Source organism: Temnothorax longispinosus, chromosome 11, assembly GCF_030848805.1.
Source record: "Temnothorax longispinosus isolate EJ_2023e chromosome 11, Tlon_JGU_v1, whole genome shotgun sequence".
Taxonomy (NCBI): domain Eukaryota; kingdom Metazoa; phylum Arthropoda; class Insecta; order Hymenoptera; family Formicidae; genus Temnothorax; species Temnothorax longispinosus.
In genome coordinates, this window is record NC_092368.1 from 16737434 (window position 1) to 16755298 (window position 17865).

Below are 17865 nucleotides of genomic sequence, written 5' to 3' on the forward strand. Positions count from 1 at the left end.
GAGTTATATTTAATTTAAATTTTAAGCCACGTATCGAGGTAGAGGAGCACCTCGCGAGGTAGAGGAGTGTTTAGAGGATGAATTTTAACATCCTAATTAATATACAATTAAATTTTTAGAGAATTCCGACATCAATTATTTGCTGAATGTAATGTAATTGTGGGCGATACACGTAACATCAGAGAATATGATCCTGATCGATATGATCATACCATGGCCACCAGTATGAAGTAAAATATATTTGTACTATTTAATTATATGCGTTATCATAAAGAAAAATCTCTGTTTTTGCTACACCGTTATTTATTCTTTTTCATTAGCAGATTCCTATCGCTGGCGCCGAGTACTAAACGACCAAGGCGGGATATGTTATAGGCGAAATAAAACTAAACAATGCGGGTGTAATCTACCACGATTTCGGTCACGAGATGAGGAATGTACTTCCGGACATAAAAAAGGACGATATACTGATCAACGAAATGTATAAATTCGTGAACAAAAAATTAATCACGAAAATTGATGAAATTCATGAAATGAATGAGTACGATATACAGAGCCATTGCTTGTGACCCAGTGAGAAATGACCCATCAAATCGACGTCTAGTTGACGTCGAAAGACGTCAATTAAACGTCGTTTGGATGGGTCATTTCTCGGTGGGGATGTTGCATACTGCGGAGTATGCTTTACCAAAATTATTTTACTTACATTTGTTTCAGGGATCAAGAATGTTACTGTGCGCGCATGCAAAAAGTAATATTGTGTAATAAAGAAGATGAAGATAAAAAAAACACGGTTTTTGAAAGCCGTGGCTTTGGCTCAAAAGGAATTTTTAGAAATTGTACAAGACGTAAAGAACGTCCACTTGCCATTATTAGTCAACGTGCGAAAAGCTGTAGAGGATCGATTCGGCTCTTGAGGAAGCCTGTAAAATTAAAGGCGCTTTATTTGTGTTTTCCAATAGGTATCGAAAGGGTCACAAAACTAAGGATGGCGCAATAACTATGGCGCAGGAAGCGCTCAAAATTGGAAAAACTGCAAAGTAAAGAATGATGATGTCTAGACCATTGCTTTTTTTTATAAAATTTTTATTACTATTATGTATTGAATATTTTTTAAAAACTTGTTTCGTAATTAAATGCAACTCAATCAAGTGCAATTTGTTTTCTTTTTCCTTCATGGAATCATAGTATGAGAAAATCATTTCATTTTTTGAATTGTCGTGCGTCAAATACTAGTGAGTATATTCAATAAGGACGAACCATACTGCATATATATATAAAAACAATTATATATTTAAATGTGAAAGCGTGATATAAGCAGTTTTTTAGTTTTAATATTTAATAAGTATGTCGCAAAAAATGTGATAATATTAGCATTGAGCATCTCAATCCGTCAAAATGCTCGTTAAAGCGCTCATTATGACTTCATGTGCAGTGTTTAGCGTGATGCGGCGAATAAAAAATAGCACAAGTGCGAATAAAATCGCTATTAGAAGTTTATTTTTTACAATTATATCACAATTGGATTATATTGTGTTACACTTCCTGCATTACGTTGTGTTTCTTTAGATTTCGTTCTTTGTACCTGAATCTCTTGAACTTTTTATCGCTTCTCTCTTTTTCTCTCTGATGTCTAATTTTGAAACACCTAAATCATATGCAATTACAAATATAAATTGCATAATTAGCAAGTCCAATTACTGATCGTTTAGTAAAAATAATCTACATGCTGTTGGTTAAATTTTTTACAACAACACAGGGTCCCGCACGGGCAGCGTTAAGAGGAGCAACCTATAAACATAAAAATGTTTAAGTTTACAAAATATATTTACAATTATTTCTATTTACCATATTCAATTACAGGAATAGTTTATACACTCACAGGTTCCCATTCGTTGAGATGTGGATCGTAGGCTTCCACTAGTGTGAGATATATTTTGCCGTCGGATCCTCCCACGGCCATAAGTCGGTCACCTAATTCGCACACACCAACTGAAGACCGGGGCACACTCATTGGCGCAACCATAGTCCACGTATCGGTTTTAGGATCATATCTATATTGTTACATCGCATTATATATAACTTGAAAGTTTTAACATATAATGTAACAGCGGCTTTATACCTTTCTACACAGTCCAATCTGCTAGTATCGCTATATGCAAAGTCGTAACCACCGAGTGCATAAAGACAACCATTCACTACTCCTAAGCCTACGCTGCCTCGTCTCTTCGACATAGGTGCGCACGGTGTCCATTTGTTCGTGTGCGGATCGTAACATTCTACCGTATCTAAGCAGGAACTGATATTTCCTCTTCCTCCTACGGCATACAATCTAAAACATCATAAAAAATTTAATATCAACGTTATTTAAAAAAATTTAATATTTAATAAGATTTAAAGTTAATAAAATAATATTTGTACGAAGACACGCACTAAAAAGGAAATTAAAATGATTGAAAACAGGTATGACATAATAATTTATCTGTAAAGACTTACTTATCATTTAACACAGCTACACCGACTCCAGATCTTTGTGCGGACATAGGACATATTAAACTCCACCGACCTGTTCCCGGATCCCATCTTTCTACCGCATTAAGATAACTATTGGACTGACGACCACCAACAGCATATAAAAGTCCACCTAAGACTGCCACTCCTAAAAAAGAATATTATAACGTATTTGCCAGGGTTTGATTATGAATAAATGTAATAAATTGCACATTAATTTTGCAAATTCTCATGCATTTGCACATACCTAAGTCTTCTCGAGGAACATTCAAAGGTGGTAGAGTGCTCCACGTAAGAGTGGAGAAATCAAAGCATTCTAATGCGCATTCTGTGCATGCTAATGCGCAAATCAATTTTTTATCGACTACTACTGCGCCATATTGATATTTACGGCTTATGAGTGATACAGATGACCAGCGTTTATCGCAAAATTCATCTAGAGATCGCCAGGCATTATCGTGTAATGAAAATGCATCTACAAATGGTGCACCTAGAAAGTACGTCGCAAATTATTTCGCTTGAAAAAACTAAAATAGTGCGACAATATTGGCATAATATATTTTCTTTACATTAATCGTGATCGATTAATTATCAGTTATGCGATTAATATTAAATAATTCATTTTAAATATAATAAATTACCTTCATATTTGTAGTCCATCCGTCCGACAGCTAACAACGTACCCATAGTGGCTTTTCTGGGTTTCGTTCTGCCTGTTTGAAGCAAAGATCTTCGCTCAGGCAGCAAATGATACTTAAATGCTTCAATTACTAATTCCTGCGCCATTCTTTGGTCTTTGAACATTTCGTTACTCTCAATATTGTCAGCTATAAACTGTTTTGATTTATTAGTGCTAATGCAAAAGTTCTGTCGAGTGAAAAAATTGAGCTGCCGATGAACTTACCGCGGGTGATAGCAATGGTAATTTGACTAAACCTAATAATTTACTGGCATCTTTGCTCCTGTTTTCTGGATCGTGTTCCAGCCAAGTCACTAGAGCCTGAAATAATAATAAAACAATGATTCTATTTATTCTGTATCTCCAGCTTAGGTATTTTAATTGCATTTATATGAATTGGTTCGTTCAACAAACAGTTGTCTTACATGAAAGATAGTTTCTTCCGAGGGAACATTAAGATCCTCAGACTCAAGTAACTTCGCAACTTCATTGGCAGATAGCAGTAAGAATTCTTGATTTTTTGTAACTTTCCTGAAATGTTTGGCAGTGTATGCGTGTGCGTATTCAACCAATTCCGAACAATCCTTATGCCCAGTTCGCGTATCGGCGAACATCCATATGCCCAGACAGTTGCTTGGGTGAAGTTGTTTGACGAGAAACTGGCAGCACGCTTTAATAACTGGATTCAATTGTAACAAACATGCTGTTGCAAGTAGAGACTCTACGCTATCTTCGTGCAATTCTATGCAACCTGCAAGTATATAAAAAAAACATGTTATTAAGAGTTGACAAATCCAAAAATCAACAAGAACGGCTTTAAAAAAATATCTGCAAATGCCTTTATCGTAACGTTAATATTCGTGAAATGTTTTCTTACGTGAAACATATCTTCTCAAGCAGAATTACCTGTATAACAATAAAGAACCAAAGCCCATAAGGCATCTCCATCAACATCCATTAATTCTATTTCATTTTGTGCCGACTCTCGCAGAGAGCTTGTGAACATGGTAGCAAAATATTCAGAGCCAGCACTGAGTACTAATCGATGAGCTGGGACACGCTTATTTCCTAAAAAAGCACAGAACAGAGAAAGGAAATATGAGAAATGGAACGTCACAATTTCATCGAATGTGAAAAATATTTTCAATATGTTGTGTACAAAATATACTCTCTTTCTTCAATTTGTACTGGTTAAAAACTTTGAACAACAACTTTTAACAATAAAAAGAATTTCTCTTTGAATCTCTTGATTATACATAAAAAAATACATAAAATTATATTAGAAAATGCACATTTTATGTAAACATATTGGTATAAAATAATAACTCTCCTTGTTCTAATTAATTAAAACATTTGATTAACCATTATCATCTGAATCATTACAATCATCCAATTAACAGTTGACACATAGGTGCGTTATCAAAACAAAAAGTTACAAAAACATACACTCACCCGCGATCAGCGTGACGTCTGTCAGCTGTTGCTTGTGCAGATAACTCTCCATAATTTGGAGGCTATTTTCCGCGTGCTTCGGCGAGATGGACACACGTGACATTGTGGGGTAAGTATTTAGAATACGTTCCTACACCTCGAATATCAATAAAATTATGCTTATTCGACGAGTTTTGACACAAAACGAAAGAATCTGGCAGAAAAATGCGGCGGTCTGCTCTGCAAAGCGAGATATTTAGCGTTAAAGTTGACGATTCTCAGGTTAGGAACCCCGTCGTATCGACGTGATGTAGCGACCATGAAGCCCCTTGCACATTGCACAATGCCACAATGGTCGCGTTCAGGGTAGCGATCATGTAACTTTTTCCCTAGAGCGGAAACGTGAAAAGTGAAAAATTTCATGTAACTATTTCTTTCTATTGGTATTGAATAGAAAGAGATAAACTTTTCACTTTTCACGTTCCGTCCTAGGGGAAAAGATACATGATCGATCCCCTGCAGACCAAGCCGCTCAGTAGCGGTCGAACATGATTGGTTCTTACTTTTAGAACCAACCAATCAACGTTTTGTGTTGATAAGACAAACTCAATAGTTGTGTCTGCTGAACGCGGCCAATAGCAAATCATTGCCTAAAGCCCAAGTTTTGGTTTAAACCAATGAAACTGTTGCTTTTCTGTAAGAGCTGCAAGTTGATTGGACCAAGTTCTTGCATCGTGGACACCGAGCTTAAGCCAATCAACTTGCAGCTCTTACAGAAAAGCAGCAGTTTCATTGGCTTAAACCAAAACTTGGACCAAGTTCTTGCATCGTGGACACCGGGCTTAATGCTCGGTGTCCACGATGCAAGAACTGTGTCCAAGTTTCTATTTAAGCCAATCAACTTGCAGCTCTTACAGAAAAGTAGCAGTTTCATTGGCTTAAACCAAAACTTGGACACAGTTCTTGCATCGTGGACACCGGGCATAAGGGCCAATTTCACCAACCACAGTTATGCTAGGTCTACAATGCGAGTCGTAAAGTCGTGAGTCGTAAGAATTGACCAATCACAGTCGATTATTCTCCTCAAAATCGTTTGTGATTGGTCAATTTTTACTCATGACTTTACGACTCGCATTGTAGACCTAGCATTAGAACCAACCAATCGACGAGAGTGTTGATAAGACGAACTCAACAGTTGTGTCTGCTGAACGCGGCCAATGTCAGGCAACAGGCAATGGGTGCGTTCAGCCGATACTCCGCTAGCCTAGCAATCGTGAGCAGTCGCTCGTTTCCTCTCCTTTTAATCCATTGGGTCAAAGGAGAGGAAACGAGCGAAAACGAGCGACTGCTCACGATTGCGCTAGGCTAGCGGAGTATCGGCTGAACGCACCCATTGGCTGAGTTCAGCGGAAAGGGGAGCGCTCGACAATCGGTCATTGAGAATGGGGCCGGTCTCACAGTCTCCGATTAACGTGATTCTCCGATTAAACTCACTCTTCGTCTCTTTCTAGGGGGATAGTTAGAAAGAGATGCAGAGTGAGTTTAATCGGAGAATCACGTTAATTGGAGACTGTGAGACCGGCCCAAAGTAGCAGTTAAATATAATTGTTAGGATCCAAAGGTAAGAACCAATCGTATTCTAGTGTTACTTAACCGCTCAGTGAACGATCGTGCTATTGGATACTACAAGGGGCCCATTGTAGTACCGAACCGAATGCCTGGCTCGCCTGGCTCAAAGGTGCCGACCGCTCGGAGTCTCGGAGTCGCAACTTATGTATAGCTGAATTGTGGTATAATGGTATAATATAAAGCTCGCGCCATTCCCGTTCCCGACATTCCTGTTCCTATTTCGCCGCCAAAGATATAATCGCGATCGTCGGGGGGGGGGGTCGCCGACTCTCGCCTGCTCTCGCCGACTCGAGGCGACCGGCGGGAACGTTCGCTCGCGGCAACGCTGGTTAATGTGATATCTCGCGCCCGCGACACAGGTATTCCCGGCTGGCGGGCACGCCACGTCGCACGCGTCGAGTTTCGGTGAGTTTTGCACCTTTGCTCCGCGATCTACGTCGCTCCCGGCTCCGTTCCATATCGTGAGACGACGTTCCCGCCGTAACCTTTCGTCGCCATTGTAAACACCTCTACACGCACGCGGAATTCACAAGGCATGTATAACGTTTAACGCTGCCTCGTCGCAACACGATCCGCAATTGCGAAGTCTTGCATTTCAACTGAGATAATTCAGCGTGTTACTTAATTTTTCAACGTGCCTTTTTTTGTAACGCCAGTCACATTTCTGCCGGTTTAACAATATTTTTAGGCATTTATAATTCAACATTTTTCTCATTTTCGCACATCAGTTTACATTAGTTTTATTTTCAGAACTCTTATCACGATTCGTCGACAATGTCTAACCCTGAGGAAGTGAGCAGCTGCGTGCTAGACACGCAGGAGACCTATTACGAAGGTGCCAACGAAAGCTTCAAAGTTATCAACGAAACGCAAAGTATGAGCTTGAATGAGAGTCAAGATTTTCACCTCGTTGATTCCGGGGCAGACGAGAGCATGGTGGAAGGGATAAAGCAGACGCAGGAAGGAGAGGCTACGTGCCAGGAGTCGGTCGAGCAAATGGATTTGCAACAAATCCCGGAAACATTACGATCAGAAGTGGATAACAACGCGATAACTACAAGCGACAAAGAGGACAAAACTGTCACGAATGAAAAAGTAATAGAAAACGAGCCTATCGAAAAGACTGAAGGAAAGGCATCTGGCGAGCTATGCGAGTCAGAGAAAAAAGACGAGCTTCTTGATGAGGACGAGATCATCCAAGGTACACCTCCTCAGAGTTACTCGCCATCCAGAAAAGCAGGTAGCGTCAACGTTGCAAGTCTAAAGCGTAAAGCTAAGACTGTCGACGAACTACCTGCTAAGATCGCTCGAATAACATCTGCAGAGGATGCGACAAATGTTAAGAAACAACTTGAGGAGGAGGAAAGTCATCAGTCTTATGAATCTGACGATTCGTATCAGGATTTGTTTAAAAACATTGAAAAGAATGTTATAATAGAGGAGACTCAAGATCCAACCAACTTGGAGTTTACTCAGAACTCTCTGAAGATTCCCATGGAGCATGAGACAGAAACGACGGACAATGAAAAGGCTCAGGAGCATACTGAACATACGAATCAACAGCGGGACGAGACATCCGAGAAATGCGACGTGAAGAAAAATGAGAATCTGAATGTTTCGGCAAACGTGACTGACACCAGCGCCAATGACAGCACCGTAGTTATTATGAATTCCACAAACGAAAATGATTCTCAGCTGGATGACAACAATATGTCGGTCGAAACGAAAGGGGATGTTGCTTCCACGAGCGTTGTGATAGCCGACGAAAAATCTGGGATTGGAACGTTGGACGAGACGGAGTCTGTAAAGAATACAGAAACGGTATTGGATGAAAATAATCAAGTGGAACAATCGACGTGCACCGAACCCACTGAGAAGATTGTTGACGACACGGACGAGATCCCATCTTCGCAGACCAAATCACGAATCAGCATAGAATTGATATATGAGGGCACAAACCGAGCTGTTGACGAAGGCGAGAGTAGATCGAAGCCGCAAGTGGTGCAAATCGACGACGATGGCGAAAATATTGTATTGGACTTGTCAGCCGAGGTGACGTACGACGGTCAGAGCACGAAAAAAAAACCGGAGGTTGTTCAGATCGACGACTCGCACGAGGATGGTGAGAGGATTGTTCTGGACTCTATAGGGAATAATTTCCAGGTCCAGACTATGGAAAAAAGCAGTTTTGAGAGCAAGAGTGGCCCTGATTTCAGTTACAATTCTGCGGAGAGCATGAAGGAGTCATCCCTGGACTCAAAATTGACAGCGGACAAGAAGCTGGTGAACGGCAACGCTGAGGCCAAGAGGAGCGATACTGACGTGACCCTGAGCTTGGACTCTGATACGTTCTCCGTATGTGATGAACAAATTCTGCCTGCTTCAGTGAAAACTGTTCCCGATATGAAGAAGATACACAGCGCCAAGGGTAGCTCTTTTGCGTCTAAGGACGTGGACAATATCGAACTCGTCAGTTTAAGCGACCACGAAACGTCTCATGATGAGAAGAACAAGTCCGATCTGATGTATAACAGCACAGCTAAGACCGTGCAGGTGAGCAACAGATAGATCGTTTCGTTCGTCTATTGCGTATAAAAAATACATGACGTAATAAATTAGTTAATAAACGTAGGTATAAATGTTTGTTGCATAAAAGTTGCGTAAAAGTAAACATTCTGTGCAGATTCATGAAAATAATACTGTTACAGGTAGAGCGGGAGATCGGCGTGTACGTGAAGCTCAAGTGTCTGATGCACGTGGACGAGAGCACGAAGGAGCCCGTGAGCAAGGAGTTGACCGCAGTGCAGTGCGAGCCCGTGATAATCGAGTCCATGATGAGGAGAGACAGCCAATCCTCTCCGTTGGCAGATATCTCCGACAACAAGGATTCGTCACCCGGTTCCGTGAACAGTAATCCTCAGCTGTATCAGCTGCATCTGTCCCGATTGTCCATCATGTCGTCGATCAGCTCGTCCAGCTCGGCGTCCAGCGCTGCTTCTTTGGCAACGAAGATCGCCTTGAAGGGTGCGCACTTTTTCACGATGCCGGTGGGCCCAGCAAAGCACGCGAAGAAATCCACCCAAGACCAGCTGACAACGGACAAACAGACGTTGGACGAGACTTACGATCGTCTGACGCGCGAGTGGAAGAATCATCGCTTGCTCACAACAGCGGTCTTGAATTACGCAAACGCAGAACTAGGCAATATCACGACACTGGGCAATACCACCGCGGTCACAGCCACCGCGATAGCTGATACTTTCGCGAATGTGAGCAACGAGCGGCTGGACGATCATCATCACCTGGAAAAGAACAATATGCGCTCCTCAACGCCGTCAGGCGAGCCCATGGCGATTTCGAAGATGGAACTAACTGTTACGCCGAAGAGCACGAAGAAAAACAAAGCTGTGAAGAGACCGAGGAGCAAAATGACGAGGCAGATCAACGGCAAGAACGGTACTGATAATATTCCAAACGAGCCGACTCTGCACGTGTCCACCACGGAGACTGAGACATCGCCGAGCAGAAAGAAGAGCAAGATAGAGAGCACGCTGCTGGAGGACAAGCTGCTGATAAAGGACGAGGACGTTCTGGCGAATTCGTCGCCGCAAAGCGTTGTGGTCGACGAACTGATCGGTAAAACCGTGTTTGCCAAATGGTCGGACAAAAATTACTATCCCGGCACGGTGAGCGATCGGCTGAAGACCAAGTACAAGGTGAACTTTTACGATGGCCAGACCAAGACGCTCATACCCGAATTTGTGATACCGATACCAAAGATTCTGAGGGAAGGTCTGTCCGTGTACGCGACCACAAACACCAATAGTTACGATTCCTGCGGCATTATCGTCAACGTTCAAACGTCGGACAACGAGACATACTACACGGTGGAGACTGATGAGGGCGAGCGACTGCGTGTGCAAATGCACAACATTTCCTTGTCCGCCGATCAGGCACAAGTGCTTAAGGAGGAGGTGGAGTCCGCAGGTAACTGTTCCCTACCGAGCACGCCGAAAGCGCTCGGCCAGATAACCCTGGATAACGTGGTGGAGGGCAAACGACGCTCCAAGAGAATCGGCACGCCACTCTTCTCGACACCCAAGTCCAGGAGCAACGCCGCTGGAACGAGCACTTCGGCCAGTAAAATCAAAGCGGAACCCTCGGTGTCCGGCATATCCGCGAAACTGAAGAAGGAGAAAGCGTTATCGGAGAACGAGAGTATGTCGAGCGACTCAAACGTTGCATCGGCTCAGACGGAGGACGAGTATGTTCTGAGAGGCGTGCAGAGGGAGATAACCAACACGCCATACGAGCAGATGAAAGGACTGCAGAGTAAAATCAAAGGCAAGGCACGTAGCAAGAAGAAGGTAGATGAAATGAATGCGACCCTCGGTCCGATTCCAACAAACCCCAACATCTTTAAAGGCATATCATTCGTCTTTACTTGCATAGATTCCCGTGAACTGCACAGGTATTTTCTTTTCTCGTTTACTTATTTATTTGATAATTGAGCAGGGCGATCTAAATTCTAGTAAGAATATTGGGACTGCCAAACATTAGAAAACATTAGCAAAACATTGATTTTAAACATTAATATATAATTTACACTAAATATGAAATTAATACGATATAACAAAGATATTATATAATACAAAAATATTAAATTATAAAATAAAAAGATATAAATACCTTAAGGAAAATATTTATATCTCTCTTTTTACTTTATAATTTAATATTTAAGGTACATAAAGTATTGTATCTCCATTCTGTTTGAATTTCTTTGTTAAAGGTTCTGTTCAATATCCGCTCACTCATTCGGCGTCATTTCAGATTTCAGGAGATGTCCGCTGCGTCGGGCACGAAAACGGAGGCCACCGATCTCGAAACCGAGGACGGCACCGAAAACGAGACCGAGACCGAATGCGAGACCGATTGGGGGAACCAACCTTTCGTGCGCACCAGACTGCGCAATCAGATTGTAGCGGGCGGCGGAAAAGTCTACGAAAACTTCGGACAGATACCAAAGGATGAGTACGAGAAGACGGTGCTCATCACAAACGTGCCAAACTACACGGAAACGAGCGTATTGTGTCTGTCGGTCGACATTCCCGTGTGCAGTCACAAGTGGATCACCAGATGCTGTGCAGAGGTAGCACGATATTTTTTGTTCAACATTATAATTTTTTAATTGTGCTTAATGTTTTTAATATTTGTAAGGGAAATAGTTCCCACAAAACTGATTATCCATTTACCTCGTTGTCTATTTACTCATAATTTTCAATCCTCTTTATGAAATCGAGGTATAATAAATGGGATAACGGTCGGAATTGAACTCGGGACTTTTTTTTTGTGAACTAAGAAACGATCACTTTCATACAGAGCCACGCGTCCCAATATATGTTCTAACATGTTTAGTAATATTTGTTGTGTATATGTATCATATTTGTATATTTATATCTTTACTATATATATCTTTTTACACAATCTTGTTTTATGGCTACATTTATCATGGCCTCGTTTATTATTGTACTCATACAATAATAACAATTTATTTATACGTAATGTCTTATATTCGATCGTATACTTTTAGGAAAAGTTGGTGAGTAGGGCGGAATATGCTCTTCCAAATGGTTGGAGTTGTCAGAAAAAAAAGTACGTAGAAAGATACGATATAAAGTACAAAAATAAACCATTGTCAAACGTCGTCGTGATAATTCCTAGTCTGGCACACGACGGACAATTTGCTACATTCTGGCGACAAGTTTGCGAGAACGCGGGCGCGTTCACAGTTTTGATCGCGGAGAACTCAGGTATTTATTTCATCGCCGCAGAAGATTCCTTTTTTTTTAAAGAAAATTTTGAACAATTATTAATATATAATATTAAGATAAAAAAGCACATAGTCTAATATCTTAATATTTATAGAAATTAAAATAAAACTATTTCACACGCTCATATGTTATTTTAAATAAATTAAGATTCATGGACAAGCTTACAAATATTTTTTCAGGGGCCATGGAGGCGATGGACTTTAAAGATGCAGTGGTCGTGTCTAATCGAAAATGTCCGTCGTGGGCAATAAACAGGGCGGCTCGATTGAAAATTCCAGTGCAGTCCACCATGTGGGTGATTCAGTCTATAATCGAGGGCAAGCGCTGCCCATATAACTTACATCCGTGCTATAAGTATAATTATATATCAAATTAGCAAGCTTTCGTTAGAAAGCTATTGTTTTTACAATCGTGAGTACGTCGCCTATGATCAATGTGGCTACTAGAATATATATTTTTTTTTGTTTTCCGAGTCCTGTTCTCAATACGCTAGCATTACGCGACATATTGTCTTTTGTTTCCATTGTATTTTCTCCAGACAGATTCCCAATTATCCTTCCTCTGTTACGTTTGTACGTTCGATATGACTGATAACGTAAATTATGCATTTTGATATGGCGATTTATCCTCGCGCGATCACTACGTGTATGCAACAATCTCGACATTCGTTTTACATGCTGCTTCTCGCGCAAGGATACATGCGTAACGATTTACACTTTTGTAAGATTTTGTGTGAAAATGGACATGCGCGGGTACCGCAGATCAATTTTATACACGAACGTGAATCCTTGTGTATAAAGCGATATCTTTAAGAGATTAACATTTTTGCGGTAACTCGTGATCCGCGGGGAATCGCGTTTATACCTCGATAAGGGACGCAAGATTTATTTCAACGCGATCGATATATTCAAAGAAACGATGAGATTTCATATCAAATATGTTCTGTTTTCGTTCGATTTTTTATAAATGAACACATCTACTTTAATCGCCTACTGTAATCAGATCTAATTGGTTTAACGATATTAAGGCCCCTGTTTTCTCACCATGTGGAATTGTATCAGAAACGAGAAATAACGTGATTTTTTTTCTTCGTAATGATTAGATTATTAGATTCAAGATAAATTGATTTTTTCGTGCCTATTTAATAATGTATTCACACACATTTCTTTCAGAAATCTAAGACATTTCTGCACATGATAAGCAAGTGCATATGAAAACTAATTTATTTCAAATATAAATGAAGCTTAAACGTATATAAAACGATATTTACATGATCTCCAATTTCTGATCTCTTATAATTCATTACCACTACAGCGAGAGGAAACAGGAGCCTTAAGAGAATATTATTACGAAAGATACAGAGCAAAAAGTACATTGATGTACAATTGACGTTAGCAACGCAGTTAGCAAAACTCAGTTTTATTAAGGTGAATTACCAACTAAGTAGATGTGTTTTTGTACGTGCATATATGTGAAGAGACGCGTTGTATATAAGTAAATATATACTATACAAATTTTATTATACATATATATTAATAAGTTATAGCTATTATGTACAATAATGTCCGGGGATAAAATATAGCAACATATTTTTTGGCAAATGTTCTCTCTTTCTCCTTTCCGACTTTCCGACACATCTATTCTTTCATTCTTACGAAAGTGACAATTATCGCAAATTGGTACAATAAATATTCATAAAATTCAATAGTTTAATAACTAGAAGTGCGTTTTTACGAATTGTACCAAATATAAATATCTCCTGTAAGTGTTCGCAACTCCTTGGTTCGCTCGTATCTTGAAATACGAGCAGCAGGATGTCTGTCGACTCTTATGGATTATACCAATCGAGGAACAACAGCGAGAACGATATCACCAGAAGGAAGAAGAGGATCCACACCCTGAGACCGGCATTCCGCTGAATCGCTTGTCGTATCTGTTCGTTCGCCTCTTTCACGTTCTCCGTCGACCCGACCACCGTCGTCATCAGCCTGTCCAGATCCTTGTCTTGATCCAGAACCTTCTCCGTGAAGATTTCCTGAAGCTCGGCGATGTGCACCACTTTGCTCTCGATCTGCTTGACCTCCTCCGTCATGGTGTTGAGCTCGTTGTACAGCTGCTCGTTCTCCGACTCGAACATCTGGATGTCCTCGGCCGACAATTCCTCCTCGTACGTCAACGTATTCACGTCGCCGTTGATCTCCTGAATCTTCATCGGACTCGACTCGCTCGAGTCGTTTCTGCTCTCATGATCGTCCAGGATTTTCTCCGCCGCGTTGAGCGCCGACTTTTTCACCATCGTCGCTGACGATCGATCGGCTGGTCTGGGATCTGCCTGCAGCCTGGAGATCCTTCGCATCTCCATCGCCCTCTTCACGCGCATCGCCTTCTGCTCCGAGTATATCTTACAGACGTTCTTCAGGTAGTCCTCTATCAGCAGCAGCATAATCTCGCGATGCTCGACGTTCTGCTGGGTGATCTCCGTGGACGCCGCGACCTCCCGCTTCAGGTCCTTGACCAGCTGCGAGCACGTGCTCATTATCCGCTGCGCGCCCAGGTCGATCTCGTCGCGCTCCGCGTCCGTCATGTGGGGCGCGGCGGACAGGTAGTTGGAGAAGTTCAGGTAGGCCTTGCGGTTCTCCAGCAGGAACTCGCGCAGCTTGGAGATCTGCACGACCACCGAGTACGCCTTCGCGCAGAAGGTGCTCTTGCTCCTGGCTCTACGCGGCTGACACGCCGTCGTTGCCGGCGCGCCGAGGTCCTTGTTGCGCAGATTCACTGCCTTCACGCTCGCCTTGAACAACGCGCTCACGTCCATCCCTGCCTGCGATTCCCTTGAATCCCTTGTTCGCTTGATCTCCCGGATCTACCGGAGGCAGCTCGGAACTCGGAACTTCCAAAGTCTTTGCGATTTTTGCGTGATTAGCAATAATCCTGCAACATCCAGATATATTCGAGGTGTCGATAATGAAAAATCACGTTTGTTGAGATGTTGAAACGAAAATTTGTCTTGAAACTTACCTCACTCTTTCTTTATCAGCGTCTCATTTATTATGTTTATGAATGCGCTGATTATATTAAGTACTGCGACGGCCGTGATATCATTTGTAATTATGCAGCACGATAGTGTGCCTGTGTTTCCTTTTCGAGTAAATTAATAAAATAGCAGACGGATATAATCGTCAATTTTGTAAACACCTGTCACGCATCGAGCGGCTAAGAGCGATTTAAAGTGAGGTTATGTATAGATATGTACGTGTACTTGTTCCAGATGTGTGAAGAATAAGATTAACGCAATCAAGATAAAAAAAACATACCTTTTTCTTCCACAACTTAAGAAAGAAATGATATTCATGGTATCATATTCGATATTTTAAAAATATTCCTCTTTCAAAAACCTAACCATGTATGTATTAGGAATTAGAGTTTGATTTATATTATTTTCAATTTTTTAAAGAAGATTGGGAAGGTGATTTAGGGTCCTAAGTGCACTAGTTACTTGTATTCCTTTTGGAAAGGCTTAATTTTGTTTGTTGATTACCCTAGTGTAGAAGACACCTTACTCCTCCCTCCTCATCCGAGGGAGAATTTAAAAACCCCTCGTCCAGATGCAACGTACGCTTCTATTGTAATAATTTTGACGATTATAGAGCTCGGTAATGTTAGACACACAGCAATACATATGAGATACATTGATAATACCTTCATTAATAATTTTATCATTTATTTAATTAGGCTTAACTAGTTTTAGGATTTGTTACAATAAAGTACACGTGCGCAAATTATTGAGCGTCATCGGCCGGTTGAAGATCAGCTAGGAAGGCGTTATACCGGTCCATGATGTTCAACTCCTCGGATTCGTTGGTCCTGTCGTCGTATTGCGAACCGACCGTCCACAAGGTCTCCAAATCGTAGTGCTCTCTGGCAGAATGAGAAAAGATGTGCAAAGCGATGTTTCCTGCAACATAAACCGACGTTGATTTTTATAACGTGCTCCACGAAGCTCGAAGTCCGTAGCTGTTAACGCATTCATTGTCCATTCACTTTTAACTCGAATCTTTATGATGTAATAAGTTTGAGGAGCGTATAATATTTATATAACGTGATTATGTAGAATGATATGCAGAGTACGTCTTACGTACTTTTCAATACCTCGGTATAGGTAAATCAAGATAGAAAAGATCTACGTATATTACACATTTGTACAATATATAGATGTAATAACATTTTATTATGCAATACATATCATTCTATTGTATAATTATATATTATATATATTGAGAATCATAAGTCATATAAACATAATATAATTTTCTAATTCAACTATGTCTAATGCAGAAAATAGCGTTTACCTAAATCCAGGGCTATCCAATCCTTCGAGTCCTTCCCTTCAATTTTGGGTATCCGTTCAGTCGGATACCTCTTCAGCTTGTAAACCTTGCGTACGAAGGTGGCCAAAGCGTTCATGTGCTTCCACGAATTTCCCGACACGACAACGATGTAGTCCACGTAAGCATACTCCTTGGGAACTGAAGCGACGAAGATGTTCTTGGCCTTATCTCGTTCCAGCAGCTCAATAAGCTCCTCGATGTCGTATACTCCAGTAACACCATCTAATGTATGCACACGCTGGTCATTATTATAGGTCATTGTTGACGTGGTAGATAATTTTACATGTTTAGTAGATAAAAAACGATTCATTATATATAATATTTATATAATATACATTTTACTAACATAAATTATATATTTAATTATATAATTTCTTAAACGTTTTTTTTTTCTTAAAAATATAAATGTAATTACGTTAAATTTGTAATAAATTTGAAATATATAATAAATAGAAACCCACATTAAATTTGTTACATCAATCATTATCATTACATTTCATTAAATACGTATTTTTTAATTGTTTCATCGTTATTTCAGCTCCGTTCTGATCGGCACTCAGGATTTGCACTCACGGTTTAGATTTATATCGGCGTAAGGATCGTGAATCTCCTCCTGCTTGTTCAGGTCCTCGAGGAGGATCTTTTGCTGCTCCTCGCTCACATCGAGGATAACGTCCGCGTCTTCGTCGTGAAATATCTTGTATTTCGTATTTATAGCCGTCGCCAGGTTAGAGCCGGTGCCCTTGGTCGCGTCATCGTTCTCATCGCTGCCGTCCTTCCCCACGGTGCTCGAAAACCTCCTCGTCAGCCTCAGTCGCGAGTACGTTAGCGACCGGGCTGCGTGACCGCCGAGAGTCTCGCGCGACAAATGCCGCGCGCGGAGCAAATTCCTCAGGACGCACGAACGCATGCCGATCTTAAAAAGCTAGGTTAAGCGATGCCAATCAATTGCAAATGCTTGAAAGAAGGATGGGCACGTGAGCTTCAAGTATATAACTTGGCATTATCACTATTATCAGTACGTCAAACGTTTGTATTTTCGGGATGACGCGTGGCTCCGCGCTAGCGCGAATGATTCCTAATTGAAAGGCTCAGTTTGGAATCATTCGTACCCATTCGATAGGTACACGTGTCGCGTATTGTTTTCTCATAGCGTACGTACACATTTATAGATTCTTCCGATATGTTACTTGGCGTTTATACACGCCGCTAACAGATAAAATGCAGAAAAAGTATAACAATAGACGCGCGTGCATCGATAACTCGCATTGGCATGCAATTTATTTCAAGATTAAATTACAATTAGAGGAAAACGGGAGGAAACGTGCCGGGTGATGAAACGAAAACCCGCATTCTATCTTGTAGGAGCTGGATGTATTTAATCAAACAAGATTTG

General features: G+C 41.0%; 4 protein-coding genes and 2 long non-coding RNA genes across 12 annotated transcripts; 3 read left to right on the forward strand and 3 right to left on the reverse strand.

Annotated features, from left to right (window-relative positions):
* The first annotated feature begins 67 nt into the window (after positions 1-67).
* On the forward strand, positions 68-1152 carry LOC139821834 (uncharacterized). Of its 2 annotated transcripts, none has more exons than XR_011734355.1 (3): positions 68-230; positions 321-541; positions 718-1152. It is a non-coding gene; the product is annotated as an uncharacterized lncRNA (long non-coding RNA). The 2 variants fall into 2 exon arrangements; XR_011734356.1 differs by having other exon boundaries at positions 324-541.
* Positions 1153-1478: 326 nt separating this feature from the next.
* On the reverse strand, positions 1479-4980 carry LOC139821827 (kelch-like protein 5). Its single transcript, XM_071793180.1, has 10 exons — positions 4643-4980; positions 4097-4258; positions 3616-3941; positions 3416-3511; positions 3153-3345; positions 2759-3001; positions 2497-2659; positions 2123-2332; positions 1883-2054; positions 1479-1791 (listed from the first exon to the last, which is right to left on the reverse strand). Exons 1-10 carry the CDS (start codon positions 4743-4745, stop codon positions 1723-1725), a joined length of 1737 nt encoding a protein of 578 aa, XP_071649281.1. The 5' UTR covers positions 4746-4980; the 3' UTR covers positions 1479-1722.
* Positions 4981-6304: 1324 nt separating this feature from the next.
* LOC139821821 (uncharacterized) lies at positions 6305-13682 on the forward strand. Of its 5 annotated transcripts, XM_071793174.1 has the most exons (7): positions 6316-6419; positions 7001-8803; positions 8959-10721; positions 11081-11399; positions 11841-11902; positions 11972-12060; positions 12261-13682. In XM_071793174.1, the coding sequence occupies exons 1-7, from the start codon at positions 6417-6419 to the stop codon at positions 12455-12457; spliced, it is 4236 nt and encodes a 1411-aa protein (XP_071649275.1). In that variant the 5' UTR covers positions 6316-6416; the 3' UTR covers positions 12458-13682. The 5 variants fall into 5 exon arrangements, with proteins under 5 accessions (XP_071649274.1, XP_071649275.1, XP_071649271.1 ...); XM_071793173.1 differs by having other exon boundaries at positions 6305-6411; positions 11841-12060; XM_071793170.1 differs by having other exon boundaries at positions 11841-12060.
* Positions 13596-15612, reverse strand: Syx18 (syntaxin 18). Of its 2 annotated transcripts, XM_071793182.1 has the most exons (3): positions 15396-15612; positions 15100-15294; positions 13596-15012 (listed from the first exon to the last, which is right to left on the reverse strand). In XM_071793182.1, the coding sequence occupies exon 3, from the start codon at positions 14894-14896 to the stop codon at positions 13910-13912; it is 987 nt and encodes a 328-aa protein (XP_071649283.1). In that variant the 5' UTR covers positions 14897-15012; positions 15100-15294; positions 15396-15612; the 3' UTR covers positions 13596-13909. The 2 variants fall into 2 exon arrangements, with proteins under 2 accessions (XP_071649283.1, XP_071649282.1); XM_071793181.1 differs by having other exon boundaries at positions 15100-15612.
* LOC139821835 (uncharacterized) lies at positions 15597-16036 on the forward strand. Its single transcript, XR_011734357.1, has 2 exons — positions 15597-15734; positions 15814-16036. It is a non-coding gene; the product is annotated as an uncharacterized lncRNA (long non-coding RNA).
* LOC139821831 (uncharacterized) lies at positions 15786-17577 on the reverse strand. Its single transcript, XM_071793187.1, has 3 exons — positions 17043-17577; positions 16431-16691; positions 15786-16036 (listed from the first exon to the last, which is right to left on the reverse strand). The coding sequence occupies exons 1-3, from the start codon at positions 17377-17379 to the stop codon at positions 15861-15863; spliced, it is 774 nt and encodes a 257-aa protein (XP_071649288.1). The 5' UTR covers positions 17380-17577; the 3' UTR covers positions 15786-15860.
* Positions 17578-17865: the final 288 nt, after the last annotated feature.